At 29.7% G+C, this 23,748-nt stretch overlaps 2 protein-coding genes across 2 annotated transcripts; both read right to left on the bottom strand.

Annotated features, from left to right (window-relative positions):
- Nucleotides 1-4,764: 4,764 nt before the first annotated feature.
- On the bottom strand, nucleotides 4,765-5,793 carry TRIADDRAFT_62239 (uncharacterized protein; the record flags this gene model as incomplete). The annotated part of the gene is made up of 1 exon (XM_002118150.1): nucleotides 4,765-5,793. The coding sequence occupies one exon, from the start codon at nucleotides 5,791-5,793 to the stop codon at nucleotides 4,765-4,767; it is 1,029 nt and encodes a 342-aa protein (XP_002118186.1).
- Nucleotides 5,794-20,997: 15,204 nt separating this feature from the next.
- TRIADDRAFT_62238 (uncharacterized protein) lies at nucleotides 20,998-22,167 on the bottom strand (the record flags this gene model as incomplete). Its single annotated transcript, XM_002118149.1, has 1 exon — nucleotides 20,998-22,167. One exon carries the CDS (start codon nucleotides 22,165-22,167, stop codon nucleotides 20,998-21,000), a length of 1,170 nt encoding a protein of 389 aa, XP_002118185.1.
- Nucleotides 22,168-23,748: the final 1,581 nt, after the last annotated feature.

The following is a 23,748-nucleotide window of genomic DNA, read 5'->3' as shown; positions in this document are numbered from 1 at the left end:
ACTTGTTAGTTTTATAGTGTTTTGTAAGGGAATCGTAGGGTAAATTGTGTCTGAACTTTGAATGATTTTTGTTTTCTTAAATGGTGCAGAGTAGTTTTCTAAAACGGATCGTAAGGGCGATTGGTTAGCAAATGTTTAGTTTTAAATACCTCTGACGACTCTAAGAAGCCTATAAATGATAGTGAAATTAGAAAATTTAGACAGAGAGTAGAAGAAGATTTTATTTGAAGAACTTGTTGAATTTAAAAGGCCTTCGGGGTCGAATTGTCGCAAGTTAAATCGTTTTCGTTTTTGAAAGGTTGTTTGGTCGTTGACAGTTTTTAAGTCTGTGACTTATTTTATTAATACTTAAAGCTAAGTATTTGTAAGGTCGTTCGGTTTATACTTTTCTTCATTTCTGTTTTGTAATAAGTTGTTGTTTGGTTATTTCCCAAAATTTTATTTGGTGTCAAAATATTAGCGTTAAGTCGACCGGAGTGCAACGAAAGTAGAATGAAAGTTTGTTAAAGTTTTGTAGCTTGATCTCTACACTTTTCATTTCATTACACATGATTATGGACAAATACTGAATGATTCTAGCTAATTAGACTACAGTACGCCCTTACACAGAATTATTTATAGTGTCATCTATAATTAAATATCTTCAGGATATTCATCACAAGCGTTACAAGACATAACACTATAATCAATTAATATTAGTTGCCTTATGAGAAATCTTACAGCAACACAGCATAACTTACTGTAACAAAATAATAACTACCGTAGTTCTTACTGCAAGTCATTATTAGTTATCGCCATATATAAATGTTAAACACTAAATTTGATCATTTGCTCTTCACGGTGGTTCGTACCATGACATCATTGTAAGATATTCTATAGCTATAAATCGAAATACTCGTATATCTCTAATCCTATACGTCAAATTTGTTTGAATTTAGGTTAAGATATTCTTTAAATAAATCATGATCAAGAAAGCAACTGTCTAAAATTGAGTTTGCAATAATGGTAAATATAATAAAGCTATAAATAAAACTACTGACCTAAGTGATCATTCATTAAACGTAAAATACGCAACAAAGTAATTTATAGACAAAGCTTTTACTAATACAGACACCATTGCAACCTTACCTCACTTACATTATTCCAATTTACGAATTAACTATCTTGCAGTAAAACAACTTTAGTCCAACTAATTATTATACCTAGCTGTGAAAAGCATCTCGAACTGAAATAGCCCTATCATGCTTTATCTATAAATGAATATTTTTTACGTTATTTCTGACACATAATCTTGATCTAGTAATGATCACTGTCTAGTTTCATTACTGTGAGGAAGAATTTTAATTATCTTACTACAATCTATACATACAATAACAATCAATACCAAGTATACATTAGCCTATCATAAGTAATATTCGAGTTAAAACATTACGTATCTAATCTACCACTACTATTATATTTTTAACCATATTAAATACTTTCTTAAGATTTAGCTATTTTATAGGTAAGTGCCACAAAACAGCTTTGCAACAAGATAATGTAATGTACGATCAATAAGTCAATTCCTTTAACAACGTATCAAGGAACGATATCTGCACTATCACAAACACTTTTGCTCTACTAGCTGACTACACGAAGACTTAGACGCCTCGTATTTTACGTTAAACGCTTTGTTTAAGAATCCACTTTATTACACGATATACTTCATTTATATGCTCTTTCTCAATAGTTCATTAGTCATAGTTAGTACGATTTACTTAGGAAGCATTCACTGAATTAGGTATTAATTTTAGCTACTGCTCCCTTAATGCAGATAACAGCATTTATGAACGTAGACGTCTAATGACTAATACGGAATAGTCAGATTACGATATGCCCTATCACGGAACATTTCCACGATAATTTACAATCTACCGCAAGTAAGTTATAATCACAATGATTTCACCTATAAGTAGATGATTTTAGAAGTTAAATAAATAAGGATAGGCTAACAGAATTATCCTAACATAGATATTTCTACGCTTATTCAGCATATAACATTGTCACAGTAACGTATTATTATAACAACTGCAAACTGTAATTCTTTATAGTGATAGAAATTTTTTATTTCGTTGATTATAATTATTTATTATAATCATCGAAGGCCAAATAAAGGATGGAATTTATCGCTAGATATGTTACAGACTTAGAATTGTATTACCTAAGCTAAAACATGTAAGTAAAATCTTAATAATTATACACATTGAACTGTCTCAGATGATATTTTGATTCGAAGATCTGGTATCAAGATGTTTTTCGTAACACTAGCCAATTTTTAAGCTTTCGTAATTCCATACAAAACCATGCAAAATAAAACTACATTCTATATATGTGTCACGGTACGAACTACCGTGAAGAAATAGCTATCTAAATTTTGTGAATATATTATAGTGATAATATATTTCAACTAGTTACTTACAATAGGAATTACTCTAATTATAAATGTGTTACAGTAAATTTAATGCTGTGCTGTAATGTGTACTGAAATGATTCTGTGAATGGACATGTTGTAGTCCGAATATGAAAAATTATTTAGTAGATATTCTCACCTAAGTATTTTTATAAGATTAGTCATGAATGTTAGCTGCTGTAGAAGGGTATATAAGCCCGTCAGATAGTTGAATAAAGTAGTTCTCAATTGTCTAGTTGAGTTTAAAGTAGAAGCAAAGGCGTCTAAATTCTTGTGAGATAGTAAAGGGATACTGAATCCCGGAGACTATAGTAATTTAGAGATTTGTTTTACGTTATTTTTGTCACGAAGCTGGTTTGTGACAATATGGTAAGTTCTTTATCAGAAGATCATTCGAAGCTGGAAATGACCATCGGCTAGGATAAACCGGATAATTCTTCTCGATACATAAGACTGTAAAATATCTATACAAATTCCAATATTATTCACCAGTATCAAATACTTCTATCTATAGAATTATTTTACTAATAATCACTGAAGAAATCTACTGCCGAGGCGCTACAATGCCATAACGGTTATATGTAACCAATAAGTCTTCGAGCAAGAATTGCAGTTCATTGTCTGATCTATATTTCCAACAAAGTTAACAGTCTATATGCATTGAAAATTTCATTGCTAGCTGAATTAGTTTTAGAGCTGCAATTACGTCAATAAATCAAGATTTATTGATACATTTTAATCTCGCTAGAAAATAAGGTACATAATTTGAATATGAGACAGACAATTATTTAGAACTGTTAGGAAATTTAAAAATTAATATTACGATGAATTTCTGATCATCTTATTCTTACTATTAAAACGAATGGAAACTGTCCACTGATCCTGTAATAACGATAAAATCAGCCAGAAATTTAAGAATCAAAGGTTATTACTACTATAATTTATTTGTGAATCTAAACCTGAAATTTTAATTAATTAAATGCATACATTACTTAGAGACTAATTACAGTAGAGCGATATATCAATTAAAATAAAATTATTGATACAGTTAAGTAAGACTTGTTGTAGCATGTTGTAGCGAGAATCGATTACGAACCATGAACATGGTACGAAGCAGTTTATAGAAATATGATTAAGGAATCTAGAGTAATTAAAAATAGTAATTAGTCATTTTTGTGGGTTTTACGATTACACTGACAATATGATATTTGAAATTTAATTGTAATCTAAATTATCATACCATAAAAGGATAATCTGAAATAAATTAACTTCCAAATTAAGTAAATAAGGCAATTACCATAAAGCAACATTGATAATATTCATTTCTTATTAGTCATTCTCAGCCATTCAATAGCATAAATAGATACCTGCATAAAGATCGAAATTTTACAGCGTACACACATATGTAATACGAGTATACCTTATTTAGAAATTTAAGTAATTAATTAATAAATTACGAACTCATGTGATATAATAGATGGACTTTTAAATATGCGTAAGTAGAAGCTAAATGGTAACAGAAATGTTACCTTTGGCTTTTGCTGATATGCTCGTACATCAAAATACAGATTTACTTCATATATATTATCAGGAAATACTACAATTACATTATTTACTGCATATATTAGGAACAAAATGCCACAGTTCCATTCGAACTACTTCTAATTCTTATCTATTTTACTTCCATAAGCAATGCTGACTAGCAAATTATAACACAGGTACCTTGTAACAACAATATCGTTCTAAATTCATGAAATTTTTCTGGGTAAATGTAGACATTAAAGGTTTTGACATGAATTAAAAAACACATACGAGGCGTAAATTGGCTAACTATTTCCTTCCTGAGTAGCATTTTAACAATGCTTATACTTATTATACTTTATCATGAATAATGAAAGCAAATTTTAAGAGCTGTAAAAATGGCTATTGCAGGCATTTGCATTCCATAACATGAAATTTTTAATCGCACTAGATAACAATCGATCTAGGAGGTAGGTCTAGTATACAGTAAATTCCTTCCGCAATATTATGATATTTATTACAGAATTTTAATTTTTTATCCCATTTGTGTTTTAAAGCTAATTTTATTGCTGTATAAATACAAATTAAGGGTAGCGTTATGTCATAGCAGATATTTCGTGATTCAGATAATATTACTAAGACGCCAAGGATATACTGAACCATAAAATATTTTCTAAAGGCCTATTTCTACGAATATTAAAATTAGGCTTTAAATAAAATATAATGCAAGCATTACCCATAGCCACGCGATAGTCAAATTCCTAGATATATTTAATAATTTTTGATCATGATTATCACTTAAAGCCAACAATTTCCGTTGTACCCACTTTTGATGAGCCAGTTGGATGAATTTGAGCCTTAGGTTTTGGACTGCAAGGATTGAAAGTGTCCTTAAACGACTTTCGGAAATTTAGTCTAATAAAATTATACAATATAGGATCATACAAACAAGAGCATGTATAGAGTAATTTAGCAGTTACGTACATAATCCAAAAAATTCGACTTTCATGATATATATTAATGCCATCTAGGCTATATATTGGAACGATTAGTAATAATACAAAGTAAGGGAGAGATGACAGCATAAAAGCCATACTCATAAAGAATAAAATGATAATTTGGCGGCGCTTGCTTTTTTCACGAGTAGTCATAACACGAATAGCAGATTCACCAGGACGCTTATTACTATATATTCTCATAGCAATTTTGTAATATGCATAAAGCATGGACATAAATGGCAATAAAAACAACCCTATAAAACCAGCTGAATAATAAATGGTATTAAACGTAGAATTTTCTGGTAATAAAACGCATCTAGAGTAATTTGTAACTTTATCTTCGATAATAACATTGATTCCAAAAACAAATACAAGAGGAGTAGCAACAACTGCTCCATAAATCCAAATTAAACCAACCATGATCTTTGCAGTTCTAATTTGGAAGCCTTTACTCTTAGTACGTACGATTACATTATATCTTTCAGTACTAAGGCCCGACAGACTTGCACTTAAAGTAATATAGGATAGACCGCATAGGAAGTTACTAAATTTGCAAAGCGAATCAACGTATTGGGTGTTCATAGGCATCTTCAAGAGTATATAATTCGTTATAGAATCAAGAATTAACGATAATGCACAAACTAAATCAGTTACTGTTAAGTTAGCCAAAAATAACGAAGCCGGAGTATTCAGTCGCTTGCCTTTAATAAATGCTACGCCTACAATAAGATTTAAAACCATCGCAAGGAGACCAACAATCATTGTTGTATTTGCTTCAGCATAAAATATTCCAATATCGAACACAGTAATTTTAGAATTTATCATCTTCGACACAAAAACTTCAATAATTAAACTTGGATGCAAAAACAAGCAGATATGAATTACAGATTTTGGAAGAGAATTTTGGATCTTGAATTAGTGAATAACTGTTTTAAGAGATGCAAAAATTTTAGAAATATATGTACATGAGTTTCACTTGAATAACTTTTGTAGCGAAAACTTAATAAACTGGCTCTTTAATCTTGATTCAGCATCGAATTTTCTAGCTTTCGAATATCTTTCAAAATATCGGCTATTAAAATCGCATCAATCCTAATTTAAGAAATAAAGAAAGTACATTAGCTATCTAAGAATATGTTAATTATGGTATTGATCAAAGAAAGGAGCTAAGGCCCGAATTAATTTTATTGCTCTATTTTGAAAGTAATTAATCATTACCACATCAAAAATGAAAATCTATTCATACAGTTTTATTGTCATAAAGTTGTTGTTATACCTCTGTTTATTTCAAATTTGTAGTTTTAAATTTAGTTAAAACAAGTATTTTATTTTTTGCCTCTACGCAATACTTATTATTTTTAAATTATTATACTAATTATATCAAGCAAGATTAACATTTTGTATATTCGATTCACAGACCATTATAATCGAAATAATTAATGTCAGGTGTTAATGAGGTCAAAGAGATAACGAACAGATGCAAACGCTAGCACAGATTCATATGACAATTTGGTGCAGTATTTAACAAATCAAATCATTTCTAGTCAATAGTTTATTGCTTTAATTAGTATCATTTTGCATCCTCTTACCAATTTTTTTATTCAAGTTCTTAATAGATGAGATCCAACTAAATATTCTTTATAAAAAATGAAGGAAATAAACAAGTTTCAGTAAGATAGCTTGTAAACGGTAACTAAATTAATCGACATTTCCTGAATTCTAACTGAACATAAACTAAATTTAAGATGAAATTGCACTATTTCTACGGATAAAATTTTGAATAGACACCAATGAAGCTGCCAATTGTCATTGTCAACTCAATTTGTCATACCGCTTGACTTTGAAACGTCACATTCCAATAAAATCAAAACTAATAATTTTTATAGGCCGCATGTTCTCTTCGACCAAATTAAATTAAATACAGATATTTATTCTTCATCACTTGCACTTGATAGTTTAGTTCATTAATTATCAGTATTTTGCAGTTGTTATAAAATTATTGGGCATTCATTCTTAAATTTTGGACAACTAGAATTACTCATCGCTGAACGTAAAATAAAGAAGGCTTGTAGATCTTAAAATTGAATGATACAAAAAAGTGATGACGTTAAAATTTCTACCAAATATTAAGATGCCTAAGTGATAATCAAAAAAATTCAGTCTCTATTTGGCCTACTGCATATAAAAATCTAAATTAATTGCGAGCATGAATCGAAAAATAGAAATCAAATGAAACTGATTTGTATAAAAATTAATTCAATTGATTAATTTAAATAGACTTCAAATTAAATTAAATTTCAAGCCATCAGTCAGCTAAAAAATATTATAACAAATTAGTTTATTAATTGTTTTGATCAATAATGTACAGCCAGATGAAGATAATTGTAATCAAAACATTATCTGATGGCTAATAAATATAATTAAATGCAAAGTTTTTTGAATACTAACTAAAAATGAGAAATCCTTAGTTACTTCAGTTTAAATATAAACCTGATTCAGAAGGGAAAATATTCGATGAAATGCTTCCTTTTAGTAATAAATTAGCTGACGTCACCCTAAGGTGCAAATTGTTCCAGTAATAGTCACGGCTGATTTAGCCATAGCAACATTATATTCAATACTTTATAAGTACCCCGCGGCTTAGAGGGTTAGATGCTAATAGTTTCCTCTATATGAACCAGATTTTCTTACCATATGAAATGATAAATATATTTTACAGCAATAAGCTTTCCATGTATCGATAAATTTACGGTATATCAGTCATTCGACATTGTAAATACTGGTGCATCAAAGCTTTTAGTAGCTCATATGTTTATTAGTATGTTACCACTATCGTGTAATGGTACTCACCAGTAAAGAAAATGGCCTAAGTAGTTTTCGAACAAGGTCACCACTACGTAAATTACATGGTATACAGAAAATTAATTTTTAATTTGTAATTGTCCAATAACATGATATTTCAATATATGGTAATTTAATCAAAAAAAATCACTTAATTAGGAGCCAAATTATTATAAAACTTAAAATTTAAAATAAGTTACTATGCTAATCTTCTATGCCCTGTTCATTTTTCATTAGCCTTAGTTTAAAAAACTCAAAAAAAGATTATAATTTTTGGATAAACAATGCAGTACTGATTCGTTATATTAGTTAGTGAACTAAAATTTTTATTCAATTTAGTCGTTGTTGCATAGATAGGATTATCCTATCAATTTTAAGCAAAACTAAGTCATTTTTTATAATAGTCGAAGTCTTGCATTACATACTATTTCTACCAAGTAATATAATAAAATTCAGGCCTTTGTCTGCTAATTAATTCATCGATATTTATTCGATAATTCTATCAAGAGCTACACAACAATTCAAGTTTATCAATAACCGGAAAATTCGGAAGTAAGTAACGTGCAGACAGTTTAGAAATTCCTTCGGTTTTCGAATTCATCGAAGAATAAAGTTAGTCTTATATTTTCATTTAGTTATAAATAAAGAGTACAAAGGAGGTAGAAAGTAAAATAGGAATCTAATTTGTAGACAGGTAAACGGCATATAGAGATGAAATCGGGAGAATTGAGACGTCTAATCTGATTTTTTGATTAATCTCTTCTTAAATTATTCAGTAACGTTATCATCTATTTACAGGTTTCAGATTTTTTGATATATCAATACTTAAATCATATAACGCTCGAACTAGTAATGAAAAGTCGACGTAATCATAGAATACGTGAGAAAATATGTTTTAATACAAAAGAGAGAACCGAAATAAAATACCTAATCTACAGATGCAATTGAGTCATTCTTTTCTTTCTCATAACGTGAGGCATTGTATTAATATTTCAAGCTTATTTAATCTAAACTTTAAATTAAAACCCAAATTCTGATAACTGGTCTAGATGCCATTGCCTTGTACTTTTATAGAACTATCAATATCGTCAAACATAAATCCTATAATTTATTAATCGATATGTACTGAAGTATATTCGTCCTAACGTAGAATATTCTACTTAGAAATCGTATATGAAGTTGATTAAGTAACTTATTGTTGCAAAAGTTAATGAAGCTATCATTATCATGTTTGGATAGCGTAGTTTTAAAAACGTACGCAATGCTACGACAACGAAGCATTGTTTTAGACAAGAGAATTAGAAAATATTGGATAAAATAGAGAAACGTTTGTATTTGTTTACTAGTATTATAAACTCTGAGTTGGAAAAAGAAATAAATACAAAAGCTTGTTCTGGTAGGCAATATTTCTTTTGTAACTAGAGTCTTTTCATATAACAAAAGATTGATAAAACATACCAGTCTTGTCTTGGCTGTGATTTTAATTCGGTATTTATATTATCAGTAGCTCAATTCTTGTTACAACGTTTGTTTATGACATACACAGAGAATACATTCCTGTCAGCTTTTTAAATGTTTCAGCATTTTAAGTGTAGTCATACAATAAAGTCTGAATTACAATTTTCTTTATTAAATATCTATTTGTATTGATGTTAATCAAATATGCGGCCATTTTGCAGATGTAATAACGTTTTATCTTTTTCTATTTCTAATTTATTTAGTAACATGCTTTATTGATTGTAACGTTTCGCTAACTCTTCATAAACGACTAAAAATATACCAAGACTGCACTTGCAATGAGAATGCATCAGTTAGCACCGTCCACTTTAATCATAGAGTTGTAACTTAATTAATAAATACTTCTTTAAAAACCATTTATATTCAAATCAATATGCAGTCTATGATTAAAGGCACACATGAAAAACATCAAACAAGAGATATTTCAAGCATAACTATTTATCTAATGCTTATTTTATTAATAACATATGATAAACTCATTTATTTGACGAACCAATTTAATTGGTGAAGACATATTTGCCGTAAGTATAATACTTTTAATATGCTTTTTGCTGAGTAAATATCAGATTCTTGTATGCACATATAGCTGTACCTGATAAAAGATGCTATAGCGAGCGATGAACAATGAAATTCGGGTACTGAAGTCCTGAAATCTAGAATTGACTGATCTTTAAAGTAGCTAAAATGTAAAGGTAGTCATATACACATATATATATATAGAATAAACTTTTCATTCATTGTTTCATTATATGGTAATAAATATGCTGTATATTATTATCGATACAAAAATAATGAAAAATTCAAGGTGCTCCTCTTTTACTTACAAGTATAACATAGAAATCACGTTGTAGATATCATGAATTTATTATAAATTATTATAGAATAAATAAGTAAATTTTAAAAAAATAATCGTATAATGTAGCTGAGATAATAAACATTTTATATTGAATTCAATATCAAGATCTAATATTAGTAATACCTTAATTTAATTAATTATTATTTATTATTGTGATATATATCGATCATGAAATTCCAAATTTTAGAAAAATAAAGGCTTTATTGAATTTTATGCAAAGATTTACTACACACAGTTCTACTCTAGCCGAATACTACTACTAAAGACTTCTACAACGAACTAACTGAATAATCTAAAGTTGCATGCTTTTATACTTTTCGTAGCATTCCCAGCTACAATCCGCATGACAACCTTTTACCTTATTTTACACATAGTTAAATTATTCTTAGTAACACTATTCTACTGCGGACTATCATTAATCTGATATGAATACGACTACAGTATTTAAGTAGACATTATTCAAACCAGCCAAGGTGCAATGAATTAACCATATCCTAATATATGATTTACAGTTCTATTTTTACCTATAACCTTATTAGTAACTCAACACCTTACTGTATATAGTCATGTGTACTCTAGCATAGAGTCTATACCACTACAGTCTATAGTTATGACTGGCAAATATCTCTTAGGATAAGTATCTACCGTACATTATACTAAACAAGGCTAACAGTCTACAATCACAATACTAGTTACATTACAATTATCAAGAACAGGAATTTCTTTAAAAATTAGTATGACAGCTACCAATCTTTTCAACATCTTGTTTTGTGCCTATGGATTTTAAATTTTTCTATAGGATAAAGTTACCATAATTGGTTAATTTAATTACCATTCTATTTACAAAGTTAATTAACGCGATGTGATCATTATGGGGGCTTTTAATAAATTTTCTTTAGAAAGAAGCAGTGTGGATCTTAGAGTCAATTCCCTCCATCAGGATATCAGAGAATCTATTAATTAATTAAATTAATACTATTATCTTTTAACCGGTAGTATTTTATTTACAAATTTGATCACGGTTCCGAATACTTTATTTTATATTTCCGAACATTCTACCTTTTCTTTAAAGATAACATATTATAATAAGGCGTTACATCAGTTCTACGCCTACTACGAAATGGTCTAGTCTACGGTAACAAAGGAACTACTTAACACAATGTGCTAAGGATACACTAATAACTTACTTATTATGAAAATCACAAGTTTAAGTTGAAAATTTTAATAATAAAACTAAAATTAACATATCTCAAAAGCATTATCAAAATGTCATCAATGGAAATTAATGTTATATTAAAACCGGTATATTACAATTGAATGTGAATATTTTCAGGAAGATGATACAGGATTAAACTTACTATAATAGTGATACTGTGACAAGAAATGCACACTTAATAACTTAACTTATAAGCGACTTGATATAATCGTATCAACATTTTTTCAATCTATGAGTTCAGTATTTTTCTGAGCGAATAATATATTTTTATACCTGTGTTTTATTAAAAGGTACAAATTACTATCTTTTTAACAATACTAATATAGTTAATTCTTCCAGGAAAATGGACGCGTAGTAGTTTAAAAGCAATAGAAAATTATTAGTCTATTGTTACTCAGACATTTGATCTTGTTAGCAATTTAGAAACTCATAAGCAAGGGCTCTTATTTCAATAGCTGGTCTTCGAAACTTTCCAATGAATGTTACATTTGAAATTGGAGTAGCATTCCATAAAAATTTGTTAATAACTAACCCAGTTAAATTTTGTTTAGTAGCAATAGAAATTCAATTTCATGGCTGACTATGTCGATAAAACTACGTAAGTAAATCTCTAGTTAACAAATAATCAATTTAAAGTACAGTTTGTATCCCTATTATCCATCTTAGATTAAAAATTTGTTCCATAACAGTGAGACGGTTTGCATGGAATAAGATACGCTAAAAGGCCATGGCTGACGATGGTACGGTGATGTAAAGTATTCAATCTTATTCCAAGTATTGCCAGCCGAGACTAACAGCTGATAGACTGTGCCCAAATGTATTATTACAATAATACCGCTTTACTAATACAGGAATCTAAGTCGGTTTAAGACCGTAAGATCAATAGACTATGAACCAAATGTGATAGCAGTGAGGATATTGCAATTGACAAAGAGTAATTACGAATATGTACGATATTTATAGACCTTTAAAGATACATAATCAACATATCTTAATTAAGAGCTATTTTAATGAAGTGACAATGCTTTGATTTACATCTATCTCCGGGGTCCAAATTAAACATTTCCCTGAATAGATGCAACTCTGAAATCGTCCGAAATTACAAATTATAATATAATAATCATTTATCAAATTACAAACGCAATTAATACTAACTAGGGGCCTATAAAATGCTCATTATAAATAAAAAAGTTAGAACTAACAGCAGATTTCTATCGTTATCCTAACTAATGTCTCATTTTCAACTTAAATTAATATTTTAAATGCATATTTGTGGCCTACTGGTGACTAAATTTTTACATTATATCTTCTAAGTTGTTAATATCAAATTTCACAGGAACTTTTACTACTCTACATAAATAAGAGGACTATAAATTCATCTGCTTTTGATACAGGCAATTAATTTGATGAGCAGCCAGGTTAATATTGATAGATTGAATATTTTCATAAATGTAACCAGTTATTCAAACAAACATGTAAAGCATGGTCGATGCACCTAGAAAAAGATTTCGTATTGATGAATTACGTAATAGCTACATAGAGACTATTCAATTTAAGTTTAAGAAGAAGCAGATCAAATGGTTTATTTCAAGAAAAAGCACTACTTTTTTAATAGTTCAGCAGATTTAAAAAAAAAATTTAATTAAAGTGTTCAATGCCATTTTAATTCAATCCCCGCTTTTTAGTAAGTATACACTATTTTATTTAATTAATTATTAACCGTAAAATTGGCGATAGTGGAGAGATAGAAAAGTAACCAAATACAGATATTTGACATATACTTCTCGCAATCGATTAATGTTGTTATGCCATTTTACAAATAATTAATTTGTTTATTAGATCTCAGGCTATTAAAATATTTATTTACTGTCTATCTTTATGAAAATATCGTTTATCTGTTGATGTTGGAATCGATGCTACATCAAAACATGGCAATCAAAGAGAAAATACAAGCGCTATCTTTTATCCTAAAGATAGCAGACATTGTAATGAACTGTAATTAATAGTTCCCTGTAACTTTCTCCTACTTTTACTGCAATAATATTTAAAAATATGGCACTTGTAATTGATGAATTATTTTTAACATGAAGAGAAATAATGACTGCTATCGGAAACCGTAAATAGGATAATTACTAACTTACTACTTCCTACTAAATATCAAAGCTCTTTTGATTTATATTCTATTTCAAACTAGATGCTTGCGGATCATTCTTGTCCGATATAAAGTATAAAGTATACGCAATTGTTACAGTGTTAAATACTGTATTACAGTAGAAATATCTATGTTAGGATAATTCTGTTAGACTATCCTTATTTTAGTTAACTTCTAATTTGGATATACTGTGTTTTAATATAGCACTGACTTTTTATCACAGTGACACTTATACACATACTGAAATTAATAGTTATAATAGGGAATGCAAATCATCTACTTACAATTCGAATCATTGTGATTGTAATTTACTTATGGTAGACCGTAAATTATCATGGAAATGCTCCGTGATAGGACATATCGTAATCCGACTATTCTGTATTAGTCATTACATGTCTATATTCGTAAATACTGTTGTCTACATTAAGGGAGCAGTAGCTAAAATTAATATCTAATTCAGTAAATGATTCTAATGTTAATTGTATTAACTATGACTCATGAACTATTGAGGAGTAGTATATAAATGCAGTATATCGTGAAATAAAGAGAATTCTCCAACTTAGTGTTTAACGTAAAATACGAGGCGTTTGAGTTTTTGTGTAGTCTGCTAGTAGAGCAAAAGTGTTTGTGATAGTGCAGATATCGTTCCTTGATACGTGGTTCAAGGAATTGACTTATTGATCGTATATTGCGTTATCTTGTTGCAAAGCTGTTTTGTGACAGCAATAAAGTAAAATCAATAATTTGCGTAAAAGTTCCCTAGCTTACACATTATTTCGTAAACTTTTAATTAACTGTTAAGCAATAATATCAGCATCTATTAAATTAATAAGTAATCATAATTTATCGATTACGTAAACTGATCTTAAACTGAGGTAGGTTATATTTTATTTCTATTCTCTGATGAAGAGGTTAGTAGAAATATTATTTTACTTAATCAACTTATCATTTCGGTATAAATTCGTCTTCCGTACTGTTTTGAACTAATATGTCTTTAAATTTGACAGTTTTAAAATTTATTTTTATTAAAATCTATTAAGCAGACCTTGAAGACAATTAATTAACTTTACTCATACGCATTAAATATTCTGTATTAGAAATTTTCCATAATCAAGCGATAATTTAAAAAATTCACATCTTCAGCCGAACTATACTCATAAATATTTGTTTTGTTCATTAGAAATTATCGTTAATATTAATTTATATTTTTTATGTGGTCAAAAATTGATATACTTGACTAGAAATTATGAACTAAAGTTCTGTAACGTACTTTAATGGATCTTTTGCCGAGTTACAATATTTATATGAGTTATTGAACACGAGCAACGCGAATAAAAAGAACAGAATAATAAAATGAAATTTCTTGATTAGTTTTACTGTGATAGCGCAACTTTACATCTATTTGAATCTCTAGAACTAACCTACAATATTATCACTGAGCAATGCAGTAGATATGAGCTATGCGTTCTAAAGTATCAAGAAAAAATAAATTACATTTATAATAATTTTAACAGAATTTTTAAAAATGTAGTCTTGCAAATTTTTATCTGAAATATCTTAATAGAAGAACTACAGATCAAGATTTATGTACTAAACTATCTCTACATGCTTATTCAGTTCATGCTTTAGCTTTTATGGTACTTTGGCGATATGGGAGCTACTTAACGAAAGTATATTCTCTCCGCAAAATACGGCAAAATACAATAACCTTATGCTAATACAACAAAATCTTACGGTTTCGGTTGGTTAAATAATGAAAGATAAAGCAACAACAAATATTTTTGGCTATATTGTTCACTAATTTGTAAAAGATATTGCTAACTATCTTGTAATGCCTCAACTAAAATGCTACTAGTAACCTATTTAAATATCATCTGTGTAATGATCACTTTTATCTAGCCACTGGCCAAAGATCCGACTTATTTAAGAAATGAAATTCTTTTATAGCTAATCATTACAGGGAATGCTTCATATCAAATATTTTGAAATCTTTTGACATCACGCCTAACTTTAACTTAAATCAATTAAACTTATCTTCTAACATTTCAACTTATACCAATAGAAAATGTCTAAACTAAATACGTCATTTTCAACGAAATAAATAATAATATTTCAAGGGCGTGATGAAAGATATATAGCTGTGATATATACCGATCACGAAATTCCAAATTTTAGAAAAATAAAGGCTTTATTGAATTTTATGCAAAGATTTACTACACACAGTTCTACTCTAGCCGAATACTACTACTAAAGACTTCTACAACGAACTAACTGAATAATCTAAAGTTGCATGCTTTTATACTTTTCGTAGCATTCCCAGCTACAATCCGCATGACAACCTTTTACCTTATTTTACACATAGTTAAATTATTCTTAGTAACACTATTCTACTGCGGACTATCATTAATCTGATATGAATACGACTACAGTATTTAAGTAGACATTATTCAAACCAGCCAAGGTGCAATGAATTAACCATATCCTAATATATGATTTACAGTTCTATTTTTACCTATAACCTTATTAGTAACTCAACACCTTACTGTATATAGTCATGTGTACTCTAGCATAGAGTCTATACCACTACAGTCTATAGTTATGGCTGGCAAATATCTCTTAGGATAAGTATCTACCGTACATTATACTAAACATGGCTAACAGTCTACAATCACAATACTAAGTTACATTTCAAAACAGCTAAACTAGTACGGCATTAACTGGTCATCAATTTCATTGAGGATCTTCTTACATGATAGATAATGCTATTATTGGAATATTTAGAGATTGTTTCCTCCCTAATAGTGAATTTGAATCAGTTATGTATGACATTTTGCCGGACATATGTGTATACTTATACAGCAATAGCTAGAAGAAAGGGTAATATATTATACACAGATTTACACATTCAAAACAGAATAAATGAACGTTCACAAGGAATTTTAAGATAATTTCGAATTCAAGTAAATAGAAATCATAGTAACTAAAAATATCCGCACTATTCTTCGAATTTTAAATTTAACAACGGTATCCGTAACGGCTGGAAATGAAAGTAGAAATTGATCGCTAAATTGGTCTTGGTAGCATGATGAATTCTGCTAAGCGAGTCAAAGATAAATCGTGCATTATTCTACTCCACTTATTTCTTCCTCTTTCTGTGTTAGCGGTAATTCTTCAAACAGATTGTCTAGTGCATTGTCTTTATGAATTTCACTTTCACAGCAGCAACAGCAATTGCTACCCATACATGTTAAAAATGATCTCTTTAAGAGAGGATTAACCAAGCTATACATAATTGGAATGCCAGAACAAGTTGATATATATAAAAGTCGGAAGAGATGTGCTAATATCCAATCGTGAACTGAGAAATGATTATTAATTACCTGCATGGTTAAATTAGTAAAAGTAAGATAGCTAATGAGAATCATCCAGGGAGCTGTAGTTAAGATAAAGAACATCGTTAACGTAAATAAAGCAAAGATATGGCTTTGCTTTGATCTTCGTCGAGAGTCAATAATTCCTAAAGATTGTGTCCGTTCCGCAGATCTTATCCTAGTACGCATAATAATGAAAGCCTTACTGTAGCAATACAAGGTTGTAATTAATAAAACAGTATAGAGTGAAACTATTGAAACAACAAAGTAAATTCGGTCAAGCGGACTAACAAGATTACCAAATGGTAAAAGTAGACAATGCTGTAACGAGCTAGATGGATGACGGTGCATAACAAAATTGGGTAACGAAATTAATATTGCCATAATCCAAATAGCGATATTGGTTAATCGTGTAGAAAATCTTTTCGTGTTCATTTGTAGGTAATAAACAACCAGAAATGAAGTTAAGCCCTCAATTGAGGCCACTGCTAGGGTAAATAATGTAGCAGAGAAGCTCATCATAGTAATAAAGCTAATGATATTGCATAATGAATCCATAAAAGGAACGTTATCTTGTGATTTAAGTGACCATGAAATCCAAACCAATAACGGGATTGTACAGGTTAAATCAATGACTGATAAATTTAGAAATAGCCAATGAATGTCATTATGTAAATTTTTTAATCTTGGAATTAACATTAACGTTAATAAGTTGCATATTGTACCGATCGCTGCGAAAACTAAATAAGATACACTTACGATTAATGCATCATCGGTTGATAGATTAATTACGGTTAAGGAATCATTTCCAAAGCCATTTAGCGGAGCAACAGTTCTATTCATCATATCAATAATGTAAAAAATGCGAAAAAATTAAATAGGTACCATTAAAGAATGCAAACTAGACGCGATCTTCTATCAAATGGTAAAAAATTTATTGGGACTGATTTCTTTTAAGCTGGAATATAATATCACCAAGCGTTCTAGGAATAAAAATCGAAAGAAAATTTGCGTTTCGAGATAATCCAACTTAGATTGCATTCGTGAGAAATGCTTTAATAGCATGCAAAACCTTAGTTTTATAATGTAGTGTAACACTAGATTATTGTTTAATACGCGCTTATTAAGTTAATTGTTAAAAGCGCCCACGCACAGGTTAGCCAGATGTTGCCAAAGCAATTCTTTACCACGTAGAAACATCATTTTAATGCATAGGAATAATGCATTTGTTACACTTAACTGTAGGCGCTATTAATAGTACGATTTATAATAGGTTCCTTCAATTTCTGCCAACCTGTAAAGTAGTATCACCTTGATTGATGAAAAAGTAAGAAAATTTTATCATTACAATTAATACAATATGTACAAGTTTGAAAAATTTTGTAAATAAGCTAACAGCAGAGCATAATGTTCTGGTTAGCTTCACTCTCACTGATATTTGCTTAATCCACAATTTCTATTGCTAATTTATTGTTATTAATTTCGATAATAGATATACATAGGTAAGTGTCTATTTTACTTTCAACAAAATAGAGTAGTTTACCGATATATGTAGAGCCAGTTTAAAATGGTGTTCCTTAATAGTGCGTTCCAGATAACAATATATTCTTGTTCGTTGAATTATAATGCGGCAGCGCGTGTGAAAGCTTTACTGTAAAATTGTATTTCATACTAAAATCTAACCTATTGCCATCTCTAAGGAACTTATAATATTTATAACGCTATATGACAATGACTTTGTGTTTACTATCAATAAAATGAGTCAATTTTAAGCAATATGTGTCTTTAATAACACAAGTAGACAGTGTTTACGAGACAATCACACCTTCGTATATTAACAGATTTACTCACAGTAATGAAATTTCGAAAATAAGATAGAGAGGTATTGAACTTTAAATAATATTTTTTAGCTACCATAATCCGATAATAAATTTCTACAAACGAAGCCTTTCATCCAATACGGGAAAAAATTTAAGAACAAAGCTTATTATACCTTGCAAAATACTGAAGTCTGGATTTATTATATTAAGTATAGTATTGAGAATAAGGAGTCAATATGCTAGTTGAAAACAAATGCGGAGCTTACATTTATACAGAACAACAGTTCTAAATGCTATGAAAATTTTTTAAGAACAATTTATTCAGCATGACAGTAATAATTCATCAAACCAATAATAATAACATTGCTCAGTAATAATAGCTTAAAGAGATGGTTTTTAGGTTTACCTGAAGACCATCATAATTTTAGTATCTGGAAATGAAAATGTGAATCAACTTACGTGATTATCTTTAATCAAGGTTTTAGTTGCTTAAAATAGACACTAAATGAAATATTATTAGATAGTAATAGCAATAAAGCTATTCTTAATAACTATTTACTCCTCAGCTATACTAGATTTTGATGACGTTATAAGTGTTCTGCCATGTTAATAAAAGATTCCGTCATCATCATCTTAGAATGCAATGCAAAAAAGCAAATAAATGCAAATCTATTTTTCCTTTCCCTATCGATCTTGAAACTATTAATTTCTGCAAACCATTTGCGACTTTTGTAATGTGCGAAACTACAGTACTGTATGTAGACTAATACTAGAAATCGTTATTCAGTCAATCTCTATAGTAAAAATATAGTAAAATATACTACCCGTAATGCCAGATCTTCTTTTCCGTTCGATATTTTATAGCATTGATATTCTTTTCATTCTAGTACTTGCTCCCGAATACAGTGAATCTTCGATTACCTTTTCTCACAATTTAAACCCTGCGACAAGGAAACATACGGCAAAAGTCTATAATTAACTAATGAATTGATTGCTCATCTGCAAAACGTCAAGCATACACAGCAAAGTATCGTAAAGATAGAACTGTTAATATCATAGAATTATCTACAACTTTTCACCGTACAACACAACTCTAATGTTACCGTTTATATAGGAACCCTCTAATTTATAAACAACAACAGTATTATTATTTTACCTTACTAGGAGCGTTACATCGAACTGAGATGTTCCTTTGTCACAAACCAGCTTCGTGACAAGGATAACGTAAAATAAATCTCTAATTTACTATAGTCTCCGGGATTCAGTATCCCTTAACTACCTCACAAGAATTTAGAAGCCTTATATTCTACGTTAAACTCAACTAGACAATTGAGAACTGCTTTATTCAACTATCTGATGGGCTTATGTACCCTTCTACAGCAGCTAACATTCACAAGTCATCTTATAAAAATACTTAGGTGAGAACATCTACTAACTAGTTTTTCATAGTCGGACTACAATATGTCCATTCACAGAATCATTTCAGTACACATTACAACACAGCATTAAAATTTACTGTAACACACTTATAATTAGAGTAATTCCTATTGTAAGTAACTAGATGTAATATATTATCACTATATTATATTAACCAAATTTAGATAGCTATTTCTTCACGGTAGTTCGTACCGCGACATCCTTACATAGATTTTCTATCAGTAGATGTTTTTAATCTCTTATTTCTGCATAATTTTTATCTTAGCATGTATGTTGTATAGATCAATTATCATTAGCTAGAACTTGAATCATCTTACTACTGCCTACACATAATAGCAATCAATATAAAATATGTAAAAAACTACCACAAATAACATCCACGTTAAGGAATTACTTATCTTACCTAGCACTACAAATACGTATTAGCTAATACTGTACTATTAAACTATCCTAACTGTACGGTAATACTGTAACACCTTTTAAGAGAATTTAAATCGGTACAATCTACCAGCACCTTATTCTTTTATATCAACAAGAGTAATGTTACTCCAATAACCATTCCTGCGGACTGTAGCAGTATAAAAAACTAAGAGTATTGCAAATGTAAAAATTGATATGATCTTTAGCTATTCCTATAGACCATTGCATATTCGAAATTTGAGAAAAGCTTTCATTTTAGTGTATAATAACGGATTAGACCAAAAGGGCTTAATTTTTTTAATATTAGCATATGCAGATTGTAGTGTGACCGTTACATGCATGAATGTGAAACATCTTGACTGTTCATTGCTTATACACATGTTAGTTATTCTAACCTTTCAAGAATCTTCCTCGTTAAATTCTCCACACATTTCCTTAAATTTTCGTTGAAAACTTGGAATGCAAAAGGAATAGCATATCGGGTTAACCAGCGGTGGCATAACATAAAGAATATGAGCAACCTCGAATAAAATCCACAAATGGGATCGATCTACCAAAACTATTTGTAAAATTTCATCCGCATTACATTTACTAATAGCTATAACCCACAAATAAACCATAAACGGCAACATTGTAATTAAGAAAATTGCTGCTACGATAATAGATAACACAACAACTGGCTTCTGGGCCTTTTTATTGGAATTTTGATATTTCTGCTGCTCGGCACCGTTGCTAAACCTTGTAGAACTGGTTGTAGCTAGTGTTTGTAATTTAAGTTGTGAATGTTTCTTTAACTCTCTATCAATGCGAATGTAACAGAACATCATAACGAAAGCCGGTGTGAAGTAAAAGATAGCCGTTATAAATATAGTAAACGCAAGATTAAAAGTAGAAAATCCATTAGGCAAATGATGTGTAAAGAAACAGCGATTATATACTGCCGGTGTCACTTCGACTATATAATATGTAGGTATGGAACTGGCTATAGCCGTACACCATATTACTGTCAAAAGTAAAGCCATTTTTTTACGGCTTAATCTGGTACTTCCAGCACGACGCATACTGCCTATGACGATGCCACGATAACTTCCAACTGCCATGCTAGTTGCCGTTAGGATGGACACGAAGTTTGTTAGAAAAAAGAAGAGGTAGCTTATCTTACAGATTCCATTAGAACCAGTGATTAGATCTTTAATATTAGATGGAGCTTTCTTGTTTTCGTTATATGAATCCTCAGCTGCGACTATAATATAAATAGTCTTTACGCCAATTAGCGTAACAGCAATGGCTGCTAATAGATCTGCTACAGCTAGATTAGTTAGCAAAGTGTTAAAGGAGGATAAATTGGAGAGATTTTCTCGAACTCGATCAGATAACGGCTTCTTCCTTAAAGTTATGATTACTGATATATTAAAGGCTATTCCAAGAAGTCCAATCAAGATAAAAATTGCAGCAATAGGTTTCTGTCCAGCAGTAGCAATCTTTAAATCCAACTTGGGATTAGCGGATAATACTTCTGATAACATGCAATCGCTATGCGAAAGATTGCTACCATTATTAGATACCATCCTAGCCAGCTTTTAATGATATTATCTAAATATTACAGTAATTTAAAGTCAAGTTGAATCATACTAAGAAAAAATTTCTTACTTATTGCTACGATTAAAAAGAAATACTGAAGTCTTTTTACAAGCCAAAAACTAACTAGTATGAGCTTATCCATTAAATATATCTATCTAAATTACTATAAACTCTTTTTATTAACTTTAAAGATGCTTAAGTTAATCTTTTTGTAGTCAATCATTTTAGAAATACCAAATCGCTTTGTAAAGCGAATATTAACAATTTCTTCCACCTTAATATAGCTATGACAGCTGGTGAACGGTATACTAGTATTGCGACTAGCTAATCATCAATATAATCATAGACAAATTATACTAGGCTATTATATACTATATAATAGCCCGTTAAGGTATAAAATTTTAATTTCCTGGCTATAATATCTGGCTATAGCTGGAAGTTTTGTGATTTGACTAGATATTAACTGTCACAACTGCAAGTTAAACTTAAAAGAAATCTCCTTTACTTTTACGTCAGCAACGAGTAACAATAAATAACAAATTGCTTACGAGCAACTTAAAGACTCCTTCAAACTTAGCATAAGCCGAAAATTCCTCTTTTTTCTATTATATCTCCTTTTTATAATAGTATATTTGATACATCGATACTCTATAATTGTTAGGTAAGTTAATAAAGCCACGACAACAGTAAATATGTTTTAAAACATAATCTCTCGACAGTAGTTACCCCTAAAATGGTGAGCATAACCAGTAATAATCCCTAATATGGAAATTAATTGAACATAACATTAACCATCGTAACCGTTGCTTTAGGTACAAAATGTATTACTGGTGCTCCAGCTTTGGAAGCAATATATTCGCTATACATGTAACGTAACTTAGCATTGGTTGGTAGACTATTTGCAATGTTAATATAATACGTTAGGATATGCTTAGTTTATCATGTTTTTGTCTGGTAAAAATAATGTCGACGAAATTATTGTAGCAGTTATGATGTTCGATTATAGATGATCTGCTATAAAATTTTGTCACTAACAATAATCAGATAATTTTTAAAATATGTTAGAATAATGTTATGCAGACTGTAGGTACTATTGCTATAGATTATTTAAGTAAGCAACTTCAGATTCAGTTCTTCAGTCTAGAAAATCTTTCTTGTAGTTATATTCAAGTAGAGTAGAGCTGTCTATAAATTATCTTTGTACAAAGATCTAATAAAGTTCTAATTTCCTACTAAATTTGAAATTTAGTGATCGGTTGCATTCCAATATAACGTATGTGTGGTATGCGGTATAGTTTCAAATAGCAGGATATACATAAGGAAACAAGTAGATAAATAGACCTTGTTTCTTAGCAATTTTATTAAAAGTTCAAAAAGCAACAAAAAATTTTAGCTCGCAAATATTTGATTGCGTTAAATTTCATTGTTTACTTTGAAACATATGGCAGTTTATTAATTCGCTGCGACGTCAGGTTGAATATTAGTTTTTTTTGCGATCACGAGAATGACACCTCAAAACGTAGCATAGCATTATATAAACGGTAAAGTTCAACGGCGTCGTAAAATTT

The sequence above is a fragment of the Trichoplax adhaerens genome, genomic scaffold, assembly GCF_000150275.1.
Source record: "Trichoplax adhaerens TRIADscaffold_38 genomic scaffold, whole genome shotgun sequence".
Classification (NCBI taxonomy): Eukaryota; Metazoa; Placozoa; class Uniplacotomia; order Trichoplacea; family Trichoplacidae; genus Trichoplax; species Trichoplax adhaerens.
Note: the sequence above shows the minus strand (reverse complement) of the source record. Positions and strands in the feature narration are given on the sequence as shown.